General features: G+C 42.7%; 1 protein-coding gene across 2 annotated transcripts in view; it reads left to right on the forward strand.

The window, feature by feature from the left end:
- CACNG2 (calcium voltage-gated channel auxiliary subunit gamma 2) overlaps positions 1 to 21,820 on the forward strand; it is a 286,653-nt gene that overhangs the window by 252,451 nt on the left and 12,382 nt on the right. For both annotated transcript variants that reach the window (XM_073592500.1, XM_073592501.1), the window contains one exon: positions 17,768 to 17,908. In XM_073592500.1, coding sequence (XP_073448601.1) covers positions 17,768 to 17,908 — 141 coding nt within the window. The remainder of the gene's footprint in view (positions 1 to 17,767; positions 17,909 to 21,820) is intronic.

Here is a 21,820-nt window from a genome sequence, read left to right on the forward strand (position 1 = left end):
CCACACCAAAAAAAAAAAAAAGAGGACTTCTCCTTACTCCTCATCAGCTGGGATCTCCAACCCCACTATACCTTCAGTCCTCTCTGAGACCTGCACTGAGAGGAATGAAGGTGTAGAATTAGGTGTGTCACAGCCAAGTACTTGCGGGCAACCTGCTATCGGTACACCGACGTCAGATTGTACCAGGCAGATTTCCCTGCCCCAGCTGCTGTACCACAAAAAGAAGTTCGCTCCCAGCCATCCAAATGCCCAGCAGTTGAATGCTAGCTTGGCAAAATTGCTAGCACTTCAACTGCTACCTTTTCAGTTGGTAGACTCTGCCCCCTTCTGTGAGTTTGTGGAATGTGCGGTTCCTCAATGGCAGGTTCCCAAACGCCACTTTTTCATACGGAAGGTGATTCTGGCTCTCTACCGGCATGTGGAAGGCAATGTCTTGGCCTCGCTGGACCCGGCGGTCAGCGGTAAGGTGCATATTACCACTGACTCATGGTCCAGCAGGCATGGACAGGGACATTACCTAAGTTTCACGGCGCATTGGGTGACTCTTCTGGCAGCTGGGAAGGATGCAGGACAAGGTGCAGTAGTGTTGGAGGTTGTTCCGCCACCACGCCTCCAAAATGCCACCACTAGTGATTCTAACACACCTCCCTCCTAAACCCCCTCCTCTTCTTCTTCCTCCATGGCCTCTCCCTGTGCTTTGTCCTCGGAAACAGCGGTGCTCCGTAGGCATTCAAGGGGCTACGCAAGTATGCAGGCCAAAAGATGCCATGCGGTGCTTGAGCTGGTGTGCTTGGGGGACAGGAGCCACACTGGGGCAGAGGTTCTGTCAGCTCTGCAGGGGCAGGTTCAGAGGTGGTTGACGCCACGCCAACTTAAGGCAGGAATGGTGGTTTGCGACAATGGCACCAACCTCCTCTCCGCCCTCCAACAGGGACAAATGACCGATGTGCCTTGTTTGGCTCACATCCTTAACTTGGACGAGCCCAAGAACCGCCTAACCTGTGACATGCCCACCAGGTGGAACTCAATGTTGGCCATGCTGCAGCGGCTGCACACGCAGCAGAGGGCCATCAATGAGTACCTGTGTGACTATGGTACCAGGACAGGGTCAGGGGAGCTTGGTTTTTTCCCCATGCCAGTGGGCCATGATCAGGGATGCATGCACTGTCCTGTCACCATTTGAGGAGGCCACGAGGATGGTGAGCAGTGACAGTGCATGCATCAGTGACACTGTCCCCCTTGTCCACCTGTTGGAGCACACTCTGCATGGAATAATGGACAGGGCACTTGAGGCAGAACAGAGGCAGGAAGAGGAGGACTTCCTTAGCTCTCAAGGCCCCCTTTATCCAGACAGTGTTCCTGCGTGCCCACCGATCACACAGGAAGAGGAGGAGGAGGAGGAGGATTGTGTCAGTATGGAGGTGGAACCTGGCACTCAGCATCAGCAGCAGTCTTTAAGGGATCATTTACAGTCCCAAGAAACACATGGACTTGTACGTGGCTTGGAGGAGGTGGCTGCGGATCATGTCGTCCTTAGTGTCCCAGAGGACTCCAGAACGAATGCCTCAGCAAACCTATGCTGCATGGCCTCCCTGATCCTGCAAAGCCTGCGGAAGGATCCTCATATTCGTGGTATCAAGGAGAAGGAACAATACTGGCTGGCAACCCTCCTTGATCCACGTTACAAGGGTAAGGTTGCGGACCTTATCTTGCCATCGCAGAGGGAGCAGAGGATGAAATATCTTCGGGAGGCCTTGCAGAAAGGTCTGTGCAACGCGTTCCCAGAGACTGGGAGGTTACAAACTCCTGTTTCTGAACAACATGTTGCTGAGGCTTCGGTCAGTCAAAGAAGGAGCGGTGGAGAATGTGGTCGTCTGACCGATGCGTTCAGACAATTTTTTAGTCCGCAGCCCCAAGGTATGATCGGTTCCAGTAACCATCGCCAACGTCTGTTTTATATGGTCCAGGAATACCTAGGGGCAAGATCTGACTTGAACACCGTTTCCCACCGAAAATCCTCTGGGTTACTGGGTCTTGAGGATGGATCACTGGCCAGAGCTTGCACAGTATGCAATTGAGCTACTGGCCTGTCCTGCATCCAGCGTTCTTTCGGAACGCACATTCAGTGCTGCTGGAGGCTTTGTAACCGATCACAGGGTGCGTCTGTCCACCGACTCGGTCGATTGACTGACCTTCATAAAAATGAATCAGTCTTGGATCACCACCAGCTACCAAGCACCTGATGCTGATGTAACCGAATAATTTTTTTTGAAATGTCAGATCCCTTCAAAGACTGCCTATGCTGATGCTGAGTGACTATCCTGTTATGCTGAGTAATTATCCTCTTCCTCCTCAATGATCATGCTGATAGCTTGTAAGAACATTTTTGGTTCTGGGTGCTGCCACAAGTGCCTAAGGCCCAATTTTTCAGCCCCTGTTTAACAGGGGTGTGTAATTACAATTTTTGATGCAATTCTTTGCAGCAGGGCTAGTTCCTGGGCTCCAACTAGAGTATCTGTAAGGGGTTGCAGTGTTGTGGCACCAGCACCAGTGCCTAAGGCCCAATTTTTCAGCCCCAGTTTAACAGGGGCGTGTAATTACAATTTTTGAAGCAATTCTTTGCAGCAGGGCTAGTTCCTGCACTCCAACTAGAGTATCTGTGAGGGGTTGCAGTGTTGTGGCACCAGCACCAGTGCCTAAGCCTCAATTTTTCAGCTCCTGTTTAGCAGGGGCGTGTAATTACAATTTTTGATGCAATTCTTTGCAGCAGGGCTAGTTCCCGCACTCCAACTAGAGTATCTGTGAGGGGTTGCAGTGTTGTGGTACCAGCACCAGTGCCTAAGGCCCAATTTTTCAGCCCCTGTTCAACAGGGACATGTAATTAGAATTCTTGATCTAATATTTCACAGCAGGGCCCGTTTCTGCGCCCACCAAGAGTAACTGTAAGGACTTACAGTATTGTGGCACCATCACCACCACCAAAGGCCCAATTTTTCTGCCCCTGTTTAACAGGGGCATGTAATTACAATTTTTGCGCTAATATTTCACAGCAGGGCCCGTTCCTGCACTCAACAAGAGAGTCTGTGAGGGGTTACAGTGTTGTGGCACCACCACCACTGCCTAAGGCCCAACTTTTCTGCCACTGTTTAACAGGGGCACGTAATTACAATTTTTGATCTAATATTTCACAGCAGGGCCCGTTCCTGCGCTCAACAAGAGCATCTGTATGGCTTTACAGTGTTGTTCCACCACCACCACCACCGCCTAAGGCCCAATTTTTCTGCCCCTGTTTAACAGGGGCATGTAATTACAATTCTTGATACAATATTTCACAGCTGGGCCCGTTCCTGCGCTCAACAAGAGTATCTGTGAGGCTTTACAGTGTTGTGCCACCACCACCGCCTAAAGCCCAATTTTTCTGCCCCTGTTTAACAGGGGCATGTAATTACAATTCTTGATACAATATTTCACAGCTGGGCCCGTTCCAGCACCCACCAAGAGTAACTGTGAGGGCTTACAATGTTCTGGTACCACCAACACCTAAGGCCCAATTATATGCAAAGTGTATAGCGCAGGCCGTATAGTATATACAGGCGGTCCCCTATTTTCAAACATCTGACATACAAACGACTCCTACTTACAGAAGGAGGGAGGCAACAGGAAGTGAGAGGAAATCTACCCCTAGGAAGTGAAAATTTTCTCCTGTAAGAGTTAATATGGGAAAAAGGTGTCTCCACTGATGCTTCATCACCAATCCTAGTTTCCCTAATAACCCAAAATTTTCAAAATCCAATTGTCATTAGGACAGAAAGTGAGGTGAAATCTTCTGAACAAGGGCACAGACATCAAAATAAATGTTACAGGGGTGATAACCCTTTCCTATGTTATCCAAAAAGCTTAAAAATTGATTTTTTTTTTGGCTGGAGCTACACTTTAAAAATGTACCTGTTCCAAATTACAAACAGATTCAACTTAAGAACAAACCTACTGTCCCTATCTTGTTTGTAACCCGGGGACCGCCTGTATACTGCTGTTCAGAGTATATAGTTTTAAATGACTTTTATTCCTTTTGAAATGTCATTTTGTGCAGGGACTGTTCTAAACACGAAAAACATGCGCCACTTTACAGGCATACTATAGTCACCCCCCAGGCATGATATTTAAAGGAATGTTTCACTTTTACTGTTTCACTTTAAGCATTATTAAAATCACTGTTTTTAAAACTTTTTTTTGCATTGATACATGTCCCCGGGGGCAGGACCCGGGTCCCCAAACACTTTTTATTACAATAACTTGTATTAGCCTTTAAAATTAGCACTTTTGATTTTTCACATTCGAGTCCCATAGACTTTAACGGTGTTCGCACAAATTTTTTGCCTGTTCGCATGTTCTGCCTCAAATCGAACTGGGGGAGTGTTTGGCTCATCCCTATAAATCACTGAAATGTAAGAATATCATTATATTACATATAATAACCAATAAAGTGAAGAGTGATTCATAAAGTAGAGTCTCTGAAAAATGGCAAATAAAACAAGTTCTATGACGGTAGAGATCCAGAAAGATGGAAAAGATTCTTAGAGCTTCCACCACCAAGGGAAAGAGATGGAGCTCTCTGTATGGCAATCAACCGAATGGACCTCCTGTTGTAGCGAGGTCACACACGCCTGCAGATATAACCCTCTGCGGGGTCTGAGACGGGTCTTGGCTCCAAGGTGTGTAGGTAGACTCAGGGCGTCCTCCTCGATATATGGCTAACGTCCACCCCCCTTCCTCGAAAGCGCAATCTCCCAAGTAAGCATGGAGCATATAGAAGAACAAAGGCTCCAATAGTGCGTTCTCGTTTTTCAAAAAAGCTGATTTATTATATAAAATCTCTGGTTGGATGTTACAAACATCATAAAAAACACTTGCCGACAATAAAGTTCAAAACACCCGTACTTCCAGGGTCATGTGGGGTGTGATGTCATCTGCGCGTAGCTCCACCCGCAATGTTTTGTCATACGTGACGTCTTCCAGGGGCACGGCGACATGCTGAGCCATCACCTTATATACACATAGAGAGACAACCAAGCCTCATTTTCACATGGCGGCCATATCAAAAAGTGAAAAGACATTCAAGCCTCACTTTCACCTAGCGGCCATCTTACAGCCTAAATATATGAACTCTCTTCACACACAGGAAGCCAAACCTCAATGTGACTTCCGGGTATGTCTACCTATTTTATTCATCATAGACAAAGGGTATTCTATTTCTAAATTCATATAGAAGGCAATAACGGTAATAACTTTAGTTGAAAATCATACTAAAAAAAAAACTGGCATTAATAACCTATTTACGTTAAAATACACAATAATAACATAATATTAGCCTATCGTCACTTTGAGATAAGGCCTTCTAGTTGACATAAAGTACATTACTGTAAATCCAAGGAAAATACATGTAAACATAAAAGATGCGATACATATAAAGTAACCGTTAAAAATAAATTAAAAAAAAACATAAAAAATTATATATAAATGTACAAATGTACATATTAGGAATTGTCAATAAAAGCATTGATTTCAACGTCAGCATATAGGTCCAAAGGTCTAAGACATTTGACGCGGTATATCCAACTCATTTCGAGTTAGGAAATGGCACATCTCTTTAGCCCACCTCTCCAATGTGATTTGAGTTTATCGATAGCTATAAACAATGTACCCCTAGGGTTTTTACTATGTACCTCCAAGTAATACCTGGAAACTGGGTGACCTCTCCATATATTTCCAATATACTCATTTAATCTTACTTGGAGTGGTCGGACCGTATGAACTATGTATTGTAATCCGCAAGGACAGGTTAGGAGGTAAAGGACATGGGTGGTAGAGCATGTAATGAAGGACTTTATTTGAAATTCCTGTGGGGAAAATAATGATTTGATCCCCTGCAGATTTTGTAAATTTGCTCACTTACAAAGACATTGGGGGGCTATTATTTTAATCATAGGTGTATTTTAAATGATAGACAGAATATCAACCAATAATCCGCCCCAAAAAAACACATGCAACAAATGTTATTAACCACTTACAGACCAGAAGATTTGCCTGCTTAATGACCAGGCCATTTTTTGCGATACGGCACACTGCGCTGATTTAACTGACAATTGCGTGGTCGGTCGACGCTGTACCCAAACAAAATTCACATCCTTTTTTTCCCACAAATAGAGCTTTCTTTTGGTGGTACAGTGCCTTGCAAAAGTATTCACCCCCTTGGAATTTTCCGTGTTTTATTGCCTCACAACCTGGAATTAACATGGATTGTTTGAGGATTTGCGTCATTTAATTTACAGAACATGCCCACAACTTTGAACTGCCACATGGCATGAGCTTGCACATATTACTACTGGGATTTTTGCCCATTCCTCACTGCAAAATTGCTCCAGCTCCTTCAAGTTGGATGGTTTGCGCTTGTGAACAGCAATCTTTAAGTCTGACCACAGATTTTCTACTGGATTGAGGTCTGGGCTTTGACTAGGCCATTCCAACACATTTACATGTTTCCCCTTAAACCACTCAAGCGTTGCTTTAGCAGTGTGTTTGGGGTCATTGTCCTGCTGGAAGGTGAACCTCTGTCCTAGCCTCAAATCACACAGAGAGTGCTACAGGTTTTGCTCAAGAATATCCCTGTATTTAGCACCATCCATCTTTCCCTCAACTCTGACCAGTTTCCCAGTCCTGACTGCTGAAAAACATCCCCACAGCATGATGCTGCCACCACCATGTTTCACTGTGGGGATGGTGTTCTTTGGGTGATGTGTTGGGTTTGCACCAGACATAGCATTTTCTTTGGTGGCCAAAAAGTTAAATTTTAGTCTCATCAGACCAGAGCACCTCCCTCCATACATTTTGGGAGTCTCCCACATGCCTTTTCGCCAACTCAAAACGTGCCATTTTGTTTTTTGCTGAAAGTAATGGCTTTCTTCTGGCCACTCTGCCATAAAGCCCAACTCTATGGAGTGTACGGCTTATTGTTGTCCTATATACAGATACTCCAGTCTCTGCTGCGGAACTTTGCAGCTCCTCCAGGGTTACCTTAGGTCTTTTTGCTGCCTCTCTGATTAATGCCCTCCTTGCCCTGTCCGTGAGTTTTGGTCTTGGCAGGTTGTGCCATATTCTTTCCATTTGGTTATGATAGATTTGATGGTGCTCCTAGAGTTGAACCCTGACTTGTACTTCTCAACAATATTGTCCCTTAGTTCCTTGGTCTTCATGGCAGTGTTAGGTTAGTGGTGCCTCTTGCTTAGGTGTTGTAGCCTCTGGGGCCTTTCAAAAAGGTGTGTATATGTAATGACAGATCAAGTGACACTTAGATTGCACACAGGTGGACATCATTTCACTAATTATGTGACTCCTGAAGGTAATTGGTTGCACTAGAGCTTGCAAGGCACTGTATTTGATCACCTCTGCGGTTTTTATTTTTTGCGCTATAAACAAAAAAAGAGCGACAATTTGGAAAAAAAAAACAATATTTTTTATTTGTTGCTGTAAACAAATTTCTTCATCAGTTTTGGCCAATATATATTCTGCTACATATGTTTGGTAAAAAAAAAAAAAAATCGCAATAAGCGTATATTGATTGGTTCGCACAAAAGTTATAGTGTCTATAAACTATGGGATAGATTTATGGCATTTTTATTATTTATTTATTTATTTTTTTACTAGTAATGGCGGTGATCAGTACTGTGATATTGCGGCGGACAGATCGGACACTTTTGACACATTTTTGGGACCCCTGACATTTATACAGCGATCAGTGCTGTAAAAATGCACTGATTACTGTATAAATGTCACTAGCAGGGAAGGGGTTAACACTAGGGGGCGATCAAGGGGTTAAATGTGTTCCCTCGTTTGTGTTTCTAGCTGTGGGGGGATAGAACTGACTAGAGGAAGAGACATATCAGTGTACCTAGCTAGTAGGAGCAGACGATCTGTCTCTCCCCTCTTCACAGAACAGGGATTTGTGTGTTTACACACACACACACGTCCCTGTTCTGGCTCTCGTGCCCGCGATTACGCATGACCGGAGGCCATTGCGACCGCTGACCACACGCACCGGCTCCCCCACCATGCTGCGGGCGCGTGCATGCACCTGCTATAGACATTTAAAGGGCTGACGTACAGATACGACGGTTCGCGGGATCGTGCCGACCTGCCGCAGTATAATAAAGGTGGCTGGTCAGCAAGTGGTTAATTGAGTTGCAATTCAGTGAGTAAAATAAATATTTGATCCCCAAGCAAAACATGACTTAGTACTTGGTGGAGAAACCCTTGTTGGTGTAGCAAGGTCCCTGACCCCTAGAGGTCTAATGGTGACCTCCAGAGTCAGGGAGAGCTGACATCCTTCTTTGTAAAGTGGGTTACCAGGCATGGTGGGTGTAATGCAAGAAGAAATGCTGGGCGGCAGTCACTTTTTCAATGTGAACAAGAGATTTATTGTCTCTTAACAGAACTGTGGGAGAGAGGGTTAGAGCCAGGACATCCTTGAGTAAATGTAATGCTAATTGGCAGACTCTGAGACTTCTATAGGTAGACAGCTAGTTCAAAGGCACATGCTAGTATCTGGTCAAAAATATTGCAGTTTTTGTTGGTTATCCATGTAAAATCATTACAACAAAAGATGTAAGCCTTAAGACATTGATGTGTGTGCTGTGCCTTATCCTCCCATGATTCCTGGTTCATAAATATAGATGAGCTCCAGTGTGTCCAGATGCTCACCCGAATTCACATGACTGAGCCTGCCAGGACGCTGTCACTCCTAATGGGCCAATCACCTATGGCTGAGGCATTCCCTGCCCCGCAGATGGCTGCTGTGTGTATAAGGGAGGCTGCAAAGTGTAGAATGCCCCTGTTGCAGACTGCTCAATTACAGGTGATAGCCTATTGGCAGGCTTGGCCATGTAGGTTCAGATGAGCCTCTGAATACGCTAGAGCTCATCTCTAATTATTACCACGCATCATGGGAAATTAAGGACATTCAAACACACCAGAGGTCATCTCTACCCATTATATATATTATGTATATATTATATACAGTGGGGAAAATTATTATTTGATCCCCTACAGATTTTGTAAGTTTGCTCACTTACAAAGAAATGAAGGCCAGGACACCCTTGAGTAAATGCAATGCTAATTGTCAGACTCCAAGACTTCCATAGGTAGACAGCTATACAGTGGAAGGCCTCCAGCCGGATAACACTTCTGTATAGGTTGGACCGCTGTCTCCTATGGCAACCAATCTTGCAACAGTCAATAAAAGGTAGTTGTACATAACTCTTGGTAATACAGAACAGTCCGTTTCTTATCTCACTGTAGATCTTCACTCACTGAGCTCCCAGTCTCTCACTAGACTTCCAGATCCCAGTCGTCACTGGGTCCCCCTGAGCTCTTCCACAGCTATCCCGCTGTATGCTCCTCAATCGTCATCCCCGCTATCCTGCTGGGTCCCTGGCTTGGCACTTGCTGAAGCTTTCCCACTTCTGTTCTTCACAGTCCCCGGTTGGTGAGAAGACTGCTCCGGTACTTGCTCAAGCTTACTTAGTCTCCGGTAGTAAGATGGATGGTGCCTTAGTGGCGACAGCTTCCCTTCTACCTCTGACCACAAATGTTTCCCTGTCGGGCTGAACCTTCTCAACATGGTTGGACTCCAATCCTGCAATCCCAACCCTATGCTGCTTCTCCTGCTCCTGGATAGGCCTCAGACAGCCTAGCAGCCAGGTGTGCCCAGGATAGGCCTCAGGCTTCCGGCCTAGCAGCCCGGGGTGACATAACACACGTCCACCCAGACAGCCGTCCAGGTGTAACAGAACCCCGATCACCTGACTCCACCCAAATAAATAGGCTCTCCCAGCAGGCCAAGGGACTAAAGAAACCCCTGCCAATTGGCTGAGACACCCCATTCATTTTTACTCTGACCTTGCAAAGCCTCCTGTCATTCTAATATAATTAGTCACAGTGCCAACTAGTGACAGAAGAGAAAAAGGTGCAGCAATTTCAGAATTAGAGGGGAATAAATTGATCTATCAATTAGCCAGGAAAATTACCACCTGGAAAACTAAATTTACTAGCAACCCTGCCTAAACACCAGGTTGCTACATCGGTATGCACATAGGTAAGACATTTCTTGTAGTTAGTGACCACTTTTGCACACATCTCAGGAGGGATTTGGTCCAATCCTTTTTGCAGACCTTCTCTAAATCCTTAAGGTTTCTTGGCTATGGCTTGGCAAATCGAAGTTTCAGCTCCCTTCATAAATTTTATAAAGAATTAAGGCCTGGAGGCTGGCTAGGCCACTCAATGGCCTTGATATTCTTCTTCATGAGCCTCTCCTTTGTTGCCTTGGTGGTATGTTCTGGGTCATTGTCATGCTGCAAGACCCATCCATGACCCATCTTCAGTGTTCTGGCTGAGGGAAGAAGGTTCTTATCCAACATTTTATAATACAAAGCCCCATTCATTGGCCCCTCAAAGTGGCAAAGTTGGCCTGTATCTTTAGCAGAGACACAGCCCCAAAGCATAATGTTTCCAACTCCGTGCTTGACAGTAGGGATGGTGTTCTTTAAGTCAGCATTTTTCTTCCTCCAAACACAGCAAGCCCCCTTCCTCAAGAAGGCACATGTACAGTCATGCCAATGAACATCTAAATGATTCAGAAATGGATTGGGAGAAAGTGCTGTGGTCAGATGAAACCAAAATTTTGCTCTTTGACATTAACTCGACTCACCAAGTTTGGGGAAAGAAATGTGTTTTTTTGAAATAAAATAAAGTGTGGCGCTAAAGGTGGTGTTGTTGAAAGATTAACAGTGATATCTACACGGTGAAGGTACACAGTCCTGAGGTGTGTACCAAGTAAACTGGTGTGTAAAGCAATAGTGAAGTATCTTCATAAAACACCATGAAAACAAAATCAGCAAAAATAAGGATAAAAAATTAGATGGACAAATGTGTAAACATATATAAATGATGAAAAACGTATCTGTGTCCAATGTGTCAATTTTGGATGGAGTAACCCATTCAAAAAAGTGACTCAAAGTTCAACTACAATAAGTAAATAAAGAAGATAACAACAATGTGATGTGTATTAACCCAGAATTAGCCTATTTTTCAAGACTAGACCAGAGTATAAACCATGGGTCCATTAGAGTAGTAAATATGTGCAGATATTTATAGTCCATCACTATGCAATGGGGTGATCTTAAATAACTCCATAACAGCCTGGGTGCAAACAGTCCTTAAGTATAATGAGTGGAAGCTGTTGGACGTATCCTTGCATATAGATGGATTCTTCCCTTGGTATGGTGGTATTGGCCCAAAAAATATAAGCATAGATTGCCCTTACCAGACAAGGTGGACTCACAGGCCCTTGGCGGTGAGTCAAACGAGCTTGTACCGTCAAGCGGTGTAGTACAGCAAACCGTATGGTGGTCCTGGATGGGGTCTCAATGGATGTCACCGGATGGCGTGTCCCCGGGAAGGCTAGACCGGAATCAGGTATCATCAATATTCAGCCTCGGTCATCAGTTGGAGAGATGACTTCCTCAGCGACCATTACCATATGGATAGGCAAAAAGAAAAAACTTCAACATAGTGTAAATCCTTTTTAAACATTATAACGTTTATTAGTATCAAAGGAGATATTTTCCCAAAAAATGTACAAAAATGGGCAGTAAAAACTCGGCTCAAAAAACACAAAAATATAAAAGTTTAGCGCAGTAGGTGATGGTGGGGTAAAAACACAAGAACCCGACGCGTTTCATCCTCAAAGACTTCTTCTGGGGTATGAATTTGCCCCATCCACTGCGCTATATATAATACAAATGACAATCAAATACAATGGCTAATTAGCAGTAATACAAGGCGTGACTTCCGGGTCTGGCAGCCTCATAGATGACCAATGGTCATGTGGTGTTCCAAAGGCCAATCCTTTCCCCCCTGGCTGGTCAAGAGCCAAACCTCGCTTCTGTCCTCCAATCAACATTAATGCGTCCTTCCTCCTATCGCAATGATCACGTGATCTATTCCATGCGGAGTGACGCCAGGCCGCTCAAAGCTTGCATATCACGGGAGGTAGGAAGTAGGGGCTCACCAGTCCGAGACCTGAAACGCAAACATTGCGGCGGTCGGGGATGGGAGAGTTATTTTAGGTCGAAATCTATGTGTCCCGGTCGAAATAGCGGAAGTCAATTTGCCAAATGATTACATACTAATTAAAAAGGCATATACCAGAAAAACGATTCACAATTAATATATACACAAGGATGGTAGGCATAGGTGGATATTTCATGTGACATTCATATGTAACACCATAGAAATAGAAAAAAACACAAATGGAATGGTAATAAACTTGAAAGTCAGAAGATAAAAAGTTTGTGAACCAAACCATAGGTGGAATCGTATTCATTGGGCATATATGAAATAAAAGCCATTCATGGACAAGAGATTCAAATATAAAAGAGGTACTAAATAGAGCCCTAACGATAAAGAGACAAACAGGAAATATGTATATGTCTGTATCTCAGCCAGAGTCAACCACTCTGACAAAAATACAAATATTACTATTAAAAAAGGAAAAAATGGAAAAACTAAAGGTAGATAAAGTGGAGGTAAAAACCACAAAAACAACAATGGGTAGTATATGGTGATCTCAGTGACTATTATTATATATCTATAGATGTAAAAATTAGAATATCATTACAGAAAGGTGGCTGTCTCCCTAATGGTTTACATAAAAATTTAATGAAACCTCACCAGATGCTCATCAAAAAGGCACCCCAGGATCCCAAAATTAATGAGAACAAAGAAAACCGCAGTATTATAAGTGGAAACAATTTGATCAGTGTGATCCCAGGTAGAGTCTAAGACTAACAATTTGCTACTTGCACTACGAAGTTCATCGTATACCTTATCACCTGTCCCTGTGGAAAAAAATATATAGGGCGCACAAAACGCAATTTTGCTATACGGGTGAACGAACACATTACAGCTATAAGAAAAGGACGCACAAACCATAGTGTACCCAAACACTATTTACACTATCACAACCAAAATCCATCAGGAACAAAATTCCAAATTATAGATAAGTTTGTACCACACTGGAGGGGGGAACCGAATGTGAGAGGTGTTTCTAAGATAGAAACCTTTTGGATACACCTTATTAAATGCTATGCACCACACAGACTCAACATCGATTGGGATATCAATGCCTTCATCAACCAAGCATAGGCGTTGATGCCCCTCTCAAAGTTAGTCTTAGACTCTACCTGGGATCACACTGATCTACATGTTTCCACTTATAATACTGCGGTTTTCTTTGTTCTCATTAATTTTGGGATCCTGGGGTGCCTTTTTGATGAGCCTCTGACTACCCATTGTTGTTTTTGTGGTTTTTACCTCCACTTTATCTACTTTTAGTTTTTCCATTTTTTCCTTTTTTAATAGTAATATTTGTATTTTTGTCAGAGTGGTTGACTCTGGCTGAGATACAGACATATACTTATTTCCTGTTTGTCTCTTTATCGTTAGGGCTCTATTTAGTACCTCTTTTATATTTGAATCTTTTGTCCATGAATGGCTTTTATTTCATATATGCCCAATGAATACGATTCTACCTATGGTTTGGTTCACAAACTTTTTATCTTCTGACTTTCAAGTTTATTACCATTCCATTTGTGTTTTTTTCTATTTCTATGGTGTTACATATGAATGTCACATGACATATCCACCTATGCCTGGATTGTGGATATATTAATTGTGAATTGTTTTTCTGGTATATGCCTTTTTAATTAGTATGTAATCATTTGGCGATTTGACTTCCGCTATTTCGACCGGGACACATAGATTTCGACCTAAAATAACTCTCCCATCCCCGACCACCGCAATGTTTGCGTTTCAGGTCTCGGACTGGCGAGCCCCTAATTCCTACCTCCTGTGATACACAAGCTTTGAGCGGCCTGGCATCACTCCGCATGGAATAGATCACGTGATCGCTACGTGATCATTGTGATAGGAGGAAGGATGCATTAATGTTGATTGGAGGACAAAAGCGAGGTTTGGCTCTTGACCAGCCAGGGGGGAAAGGAGTGGCCTTTGGAACACCACATGACCGTTGGTCATCTATGACGCTGCCAGACCCGGAAGTCACGCCTTGTATTACCGCTAATTAGCCATTGTATTTGATTGTCATTTGTGTTATATATAGCGCAGTGGATGGGGGGCAAATTCATACCCCAGCAGAAGTCTTTGAGGACGAAATGCGTCGGGTTCTTTTGTTTTTACCCCCACCATCACCTACTGCGCTAAACTTTTATATTTTTGTGTTTTTTGAGCCGAGTTTTTACTGCCCATTTTTGTACACTTTTTGGGAAAATATCTCCTTTGATACTAATAAACGTTATAACGTTTAAAAAGGATTTACACTATGTGGAAGTTTTTTCTTTTTGCCTATCCATATGGTAATGGTCGCTGAGGAAGTCATCTCTCCAACTGATGACCGAGGCTGAATATTGATGATACCTGATTCCGGTCTAGCCTTCCCGGGGACACGCCATCCGGTGACATCCGTTGAGACCCCATCCAGGACCACCATACGGTTTGCTGTACTACACCGCTTGACGGTACAAGCTCGTTTGACTCACTGCCAAGGGCCTGTGAGTCCACCTTGTCTGGTAAGGGCACGCTATGCTTATATTTTATGGGCCAATACCACCATACCAAGGGAAGAATCCATCTATATGCAAGGATACGTCCAACAGCTTCCACTCATTATACTTAAGGACTGTTTGCACCCAGGCTGTTATAGACTTATTTAAGATCACCCCATTGCATAGTGATGGACTATAAATATCTGCACATATTTACTACTCTAATGGACCCATGGTTTATACTCTGGTCTAGTCTTGAGAAATAGCCTAATTCTGGGTTAATACACATCACATTGTTGTTATCTTCTTTATTTACTTATTGTAGTTGAACTTTGAGTCACTTTTTTGAATGGGTTACTCCATCCAAAATTGACACATTGGACACAGACACGTTTTTCATCATTTATATATGTTTACACATTTGTCCATCTAATTTTTTATCCTTATTTTTGCTGATTTTGTTCTCATGGTGTTTTATGAAGATACTTCACTATTTCTTTACACACCAGTTTACTTGGCACACACCTCAGGACTGTGTACCTTCACCGTGTAGATATCACTGTTATTCTTTCAACAACACCACCTTTAGCGCCACACTTTATTTTATTTTATATATTCACACTGGTCAGGTTGTTGTGTTGGCTGCTTCAATGTATGCTTTTGTAGGAGTTGGTGCAATTTTTTATATAATTTCAAATGTGTTTTTGGTTGATATTCTCTCTATCATTTAAAATACACCTATGATAAAAAATATAGACCCTTTATTTCTTTGTAAGTGGACAAACTTTCAAAATTTGCAGGGAATCAAATAATTATTTTCCCACTGTACATACAATATTTATGGTCACTCTTAGTTTGTGACAGGTTCCATTCAAGCAACCTCATTTTCCTCCCTAAAACACTTTTTTCTCCTTTCTACAGTGTTTCCTCCCAAATGGAGTCAGAGATAAGACAGACAGTTGCAAGGGAACATGAACCATACACATTAAAGATCCCTTTTAAATATGCTAACCTATTGCTCTAAGTTATTACCACCTATAATTTGAGGAAAGGTGGACCGCAGCATTTTTTTTGTGATTGTAATGCCGCGTACACACGGGCGGATTTTTTGATGGACTAGTTCTGGTGGACTTTTCGAAGGACATTACGATGGACTTTCCGACGGACTTGCCTACACACGATCAACCAAAGTCCGACGGATTCGTACGTGATGACGTACGACTGGACTAAAATAAGGAAGTTCACAGCCAGTAGCCAATAGCTGCCCTAGCGTTGGTTTTTGTCCGTCGGACTAGCATACAGACGAGCGGACTTTTCGACCGGACTCGAGTCCGTCGGAAAGATTTGAAACATGTTTCATTTCTAGGTCCGTCGAACTTTTGGGTAAAAAAAAGTCCGCTGGAGCCCACATACGATTGAATTATCCGCCGGAGTCCGGTCCGCCGGACCAAGTCTGCCGTAAAGTCCGCTCGTGTGTACGTGGCATTTGACAGATTAAGCTGTGCACAGTAAAATAGTTCCCAAATAGGCAGAACTTTTCTTCAGTTCTATTGCATTTCTGAAACATTCAAATATTGGTTTTAACAGTGGTTGTTTTAATAAACTGCCTTTATCTTAGGTTTATTGTTCCTTAAGGGCTCTTGCATGTGGGCACGAGAAAAAAAAAATAGAATGTATGAAGAACACAAACTATGCCTGTAATATAGTATTAAAACAAGATTGAAAATGCAAAATATTAAAGGACACCTGCCGTGGGAGATCAATGTAGTAGACATTGTTGACCTTTGCTTTTGAAAATGCTAGTTCCTTGGCTATTATTCTGATGCTTTGACTTCTTTGCTGATCCAGAAAAAGCATATTTCTGTGTAATTCGGACACTTTCTTAGAACACATTTACAACATGCTTGTTCTGGGTCACAGGCAGGCATCTAACATTTTTAGAAAGAGTCAGGCAATGGCAGCCCATATACTTTTCTGATGACAGACATTTTAAAGAAAGTCATATGTGTCCACATCCTGAGCAAAAATCACTACATCCTGCTGGAAAAATTAAATATTTGGTTTAGAAATCCATTCTTAGAAGACCAGCAAGATTTATTGAGTATACCATTTTAGTGCTTTTGGAAAAGGAAATCTGTCACAAGAGAAATATGAGAAACATTTAGGTGGCCATTACTGACCTCAATGAATGGCAAGCAATACAGCGCACAAAGAACAGATGTATTGAGAGAATGCTAAGCAACGCGATAGTTGCCACAACTTAGTCTACAACAGGAGGCAAGACACTGGTGAGTAAGCAGAAGAGTGGGACTCGGTTTTGCTGGTTCTCTGTAAAACACGTTTAAACAATGTTTAGTCATTTTGTGATGAACAGTACATGAACCAGTGCAATGCAGTATACAAAAATTTTTTCTAGCACTATTGTTTTAACCTTTGAGTCTACTCCAGGACAAATCATAATCATGGTATATTTTTGATGCCACAACCCCTTCAATACTGTACTAAAGTACTAACAATAATTTACAAAGCCATCCATAACTCTGACCCCAGCTACATCGCTAACCTAGTCTCAAAATACCAACCAAGCCGCTCTCTTTGGTCCTCCCAAGACCTCCTGCTCTCTAGCTCCCTTGTCACCTCCTCCCATGCTCGCTTTCAGTATTTCTCCAGAGCTTCTCCCATCCTTTAGAACTCTCTACCCCAATCTGTCCGACTGTCCCCTAATCTATCCATCTTTAGACGATCCCTGAAAACCCTTCCCTTTAAAGAATCCTATCCTGCTTCTAACTAATACACTGTTTTACTTTCTCCATCAGCTCACCCCTACAGCTATTACCTTTTGTATCAATTGACCCTCCCTTTTAGAATGTAAGCTCTAATGAGCAGAGCCTTCTGATTCCTCTTGTAGCAAATTGTAATTTAACTGTAAATGTCTTAATTATAGCCTTAATTTTGTTAAGTTCTGCGCAAACTGTTGGCGCTATATAAATCCTGTATAATAATAAATAATCCTGTATACTAATACTGTTAGAAGGTTTAAAGTCTGAACATAAATATATGATCTCCATTACTTTTACACTTTCTTTTTACAGGGGCTGTGAGGGCTTCCAGTATATTCCCTATCCTCAGTGTAATTCTACTCTTCATGGGAGGGCTTTGCATTGCTGCCAGTGAGTTCTACAAAACCCGACACAATATCATATTAAGTGCTGGAATTTTCTTTGTGTCTGCAGGTAAAATACATCATTCTTTATACACAATTAATACTTTTCTGTTCTGATACTTTTGTTTGGTACTGTTGATACTGTTTGGGCAAAAGTGTTCTAAAGTGGTCCTAGGATGCAAAATTGTAATTTACACGAGTTATAGGGTTTCATTGAAAATTTTGTGAAAATTAGTCAAAATTGCATGCACATCAGTTATATATTTGGCCTCTATGCTGAAAACTCAGCACCGGTTTTCATCTGGGTGCTCTCTGTACCATGCTGTACCCTACTGTAGGGTCCCCTCACAATCACCCTAAGACTCCCTGAAATCCCAACCCCCATATTTATTCTCCTTGTAACCCCATTCCTCACAATGACCCTCCCTATAACCCTATTACTTTCAATCTGTGCTTTTTTTCTCAGAGAATAGGTGCAGGAACTCCCACCTACCTAGACGCCTTTCACACTTGTCCGACTTGTCCTGTGACTTGGGAGTGCAAAGTTGCATGACAAGTCGTACACCATGATTTCTAATGATTAGCATTCATATCTGTGCGACTTCAAGTTGCACCGACTTCAAAGTAGTACCTATACTACTTTGGTCCGACTTTGATGCGAGTTGTGGTCCATAGATCTCAAGTTTACACAGGCATTCCCTGAAATCGCATCGAAATCACTACAAATTCAAAATCAAAATCATGCGAGTTTCAAGTCGTGGCAGTGTGAAAGGGGCCTAGGTCACATTGTGTCGCTGCCCCCTACCCACCTCTAAGCACTGACCCTTGGTTTCACCCCCTACCCAGCTCCCACTACGGCCCCTTTTAGAGAATATAAAGCAAAGTATCATTTTGTAGTGCTAAGTAATTTGTATGGAATTTGGTAATGATAACAAGAAAAGAAAGAAAATAAATCCCCCGCAGCCAGCAGCAATAGACCCCCCCCCCCCCCCCGAAACAATAGACTCCCAGTAGTAACAACAGATCTCCTAGCAGCCATAGTTAATAGACTCTCCAGCAGCCAGCAACAGTAGACCCCACCCTGAACAGTAAACCCCTTTAGCAACAATTGACCCCCAGTAACAAAAGATCCTCAACCAGCAACAATAGATTGCCAAGCAAAAATAGATCCCCTACAGCAACAATAGATAACCGAGCAGCCAGCATCAGTAGACCCTCCGTCACACCCCAGCACCCCTTGCCATTGCATACATTCAGTGCTGGAAGTGTCCAGACCTGCGCTCCCCCACGTTCCCACTGAAAAAAAGCCCCGCTTACAATAACCCTCTTTGTAACCTCATTCCTCACACTAATCCTCCTCTGTAACCTCAACCTTTACACTAACTGTCCCTATAACTCCATAACTCCAACCCTCACACTAACCCTTCCTGTACCCCTAACCCTCATAAATACACTCTTTGCAACCCCATTTCTCACACTAACCTGTAACCTTATCCCTCACACTAACCCTACCTGTAACCCCAACCCTCACACTAACCCTCTCCTGTAACCCCATTCCTCACACTAACCCTCTCCTGTAACCCCAACCCTCACACTAACCCTCTCCTGTAACCCCAACCTTCACACTAACGCTCTCTGTAACCCCAACCCTCACACTAACCCTTCCTGTACCTCTAACCCTCATAAATACACTCTTTGCAACCTCATTTCCCACACTAACCTGTAACCCTATCCCTCACATTTCCCTTTTTAGCTTCAGAATCTTGACCAATTTTCCACTGCGACTACTGTACGGCGGCTGCATTTATGAATTTATTTGAATACAGCCACTGTTTGGCTGAAAGTTTTCTGCAAAACTCCTTTGATTTTTCATTCAAAGGATGTCAAGCAGGAGAGTGTCGACAGGGCCAGCCACAAAGCAATAATTTACTTAGCTTTTGGCCAGTTTAACCCTCTCTGTAACGCCAAGCCTTACATTACCCTCTAAGAAACCTTACCCATCACATCACACTAACTTTCCCAGTAACCCCAACGTTCACATTAACCCATTTTTTAGCCCTACTCTCACACTGACCCTCCCTAATGAAAACTCGTATGCATGCTCACATCTCCTGTGCTGAGATTTTTTGCATTGAAGACTATCCCCTCTATGCTAAAACCAGCCCAGACGTTAGCTTTTTCCCTCACTTAAGGCTGGGTTCACACTTATGCAAGTTGGATGCGGGTTTCCCCGCATCCATTTTGCATGAAAGGAGATTGTGACCGTCTCTATAGAGCCGGTTCACACATCTCCGGGGTGGCTGCGGAGCGGATTGCACAGGGGTCCTGTGCATCTTTGGTTCTGTTTCAGGTCCAAATTCAGGCAAAATTTCAGGCCCGATTTGTTCCTGAAACAGATAACAGGGATGCACCTAACCCCTGCTGTGAGCCGTATCCTTATTAAAGCCAAGCCTAAAGAAAGCTTCATGCTAAAAAATATTTTAACATGTCTGACTTTAGATCGATAAAAAATTTTAGCGATCCAGGGATATGTAAGAATATTTATTAAGAAAAATTAGATGTGAAAAAATTATATAATCTAAATATATAAACTCGTGCTGATGGGGAAAAGAAATTTGGGTAATAAAAGTGAATGAAGCCTGCTATACACAAAGTGCTAAACACCTGACCACAGTGACAGTATATAAATACAGCGCTCACAAACATAGTCCCATCATAAGTGAAAACAAAAACATAAAGTCCATAAAAAACTGAGAAAAAAGCTTCACATCTAATGTGCAAAAAATGCTTCACATCTGGTGTGTAGAAAGTGCAGAAAAATTGTTGCAGAAAAATTTTCAGGCGTATCAAGACACCCCGACATGTGTCCCCACTCACCAGATCACAACGACACCCAGCTTTTCAGTCTGGGGGTCAATATAGGCTTCTAACGATATCCAAAGGATGTCCACAGAATGGCAAATTAGATGATGGAACTTGATGATAGATAATACTTCAAAGTGGTAACTCAGCCAGAAAAACAGGTGCTAAAAGAAAAAAGAGGAACTAATAGTGAAGCATGCTAAGAACAGGTATTTATTGCGCATAAAAAATGCATACTTACAGACGTAAGTTAAAAACAGGCATGGAATTGATAGGAAAATACAGCAAACGACGTTGCTGGCGTTCTTCCCATGTCACTTCTGGTCTCATGGAAAGAACGCCAGCAACGGCGTCTGCTGTATTTTCCTATCAATTCCATGCCTGTTTTTAACTTACATCTGTAAGTATGCATTTTTTATGCGCAATAAATACCTGTTCTTAGCATACTTCACTATTAGTTCCTCTTTTTTCTTTTGGCACCTGTTTTTTATGGCTGAGTTAACACTTTGAAGGATTATCTATCATCAAGTTCCATCACCTAATCTGCCATTCTGTGGACATCCTTTGGATATCGTTAGAAGCCTATATTGACCCCCATACTAAAAAGCTGGGTGTCGTTGTGATCTGGTGAGTGGGGACACATGTGGGGGTGTCTTCATATGCCTGCACTTTCTACACACCAGATATGAAGCATTCTCTGCATTTTTTGCACATTAGATGTGAAGCTTTTTTCTCAGTTTTTTATGGACTTTATGTTTTTGTTTTCACTTATGATGGGTCTATGTTTGTGAGCACTGTATTTATATATTGTCAAATAAAATTATATGTTTCTGAATGTTTTAGGTTTTTTTTTGCTTCCAATGTGAAGGGTACAGCATGCACTAGACAAGGACTTAGGAACAATCCAAGCAGGTTTTCACAGCAAAGCAATAAACAATTATCCGGGCCTTGTACAGCAAGTCCATAGCATTAAGCAAACAAAAATATCTGCTCAACTGAGCCCCTACCTAAACTTATGTCAGTTCCTGATTAACAAACTGTCCCTTAATAGGTTCTTCAAAACAAAAACACATGTACCTTTTTCAGCATTCTGTCAATAGTCAGTCTTTCACCTAGCAGC

Source organism: Aquarana catesbeiana, linkage group LG07 (assembly GCF_042186555.1).
Source record: "Aquarana catesbeiana isolate 2022-GZ linkage group LG07, ASM4218655v1, whole genome shotgun sequence".
Lineage (NCBI taxonomy): Eukaryota > Metazoa > Chordata > Amphibia > Anura > Ranidae > Aquarana > Aquarana catesbeiana.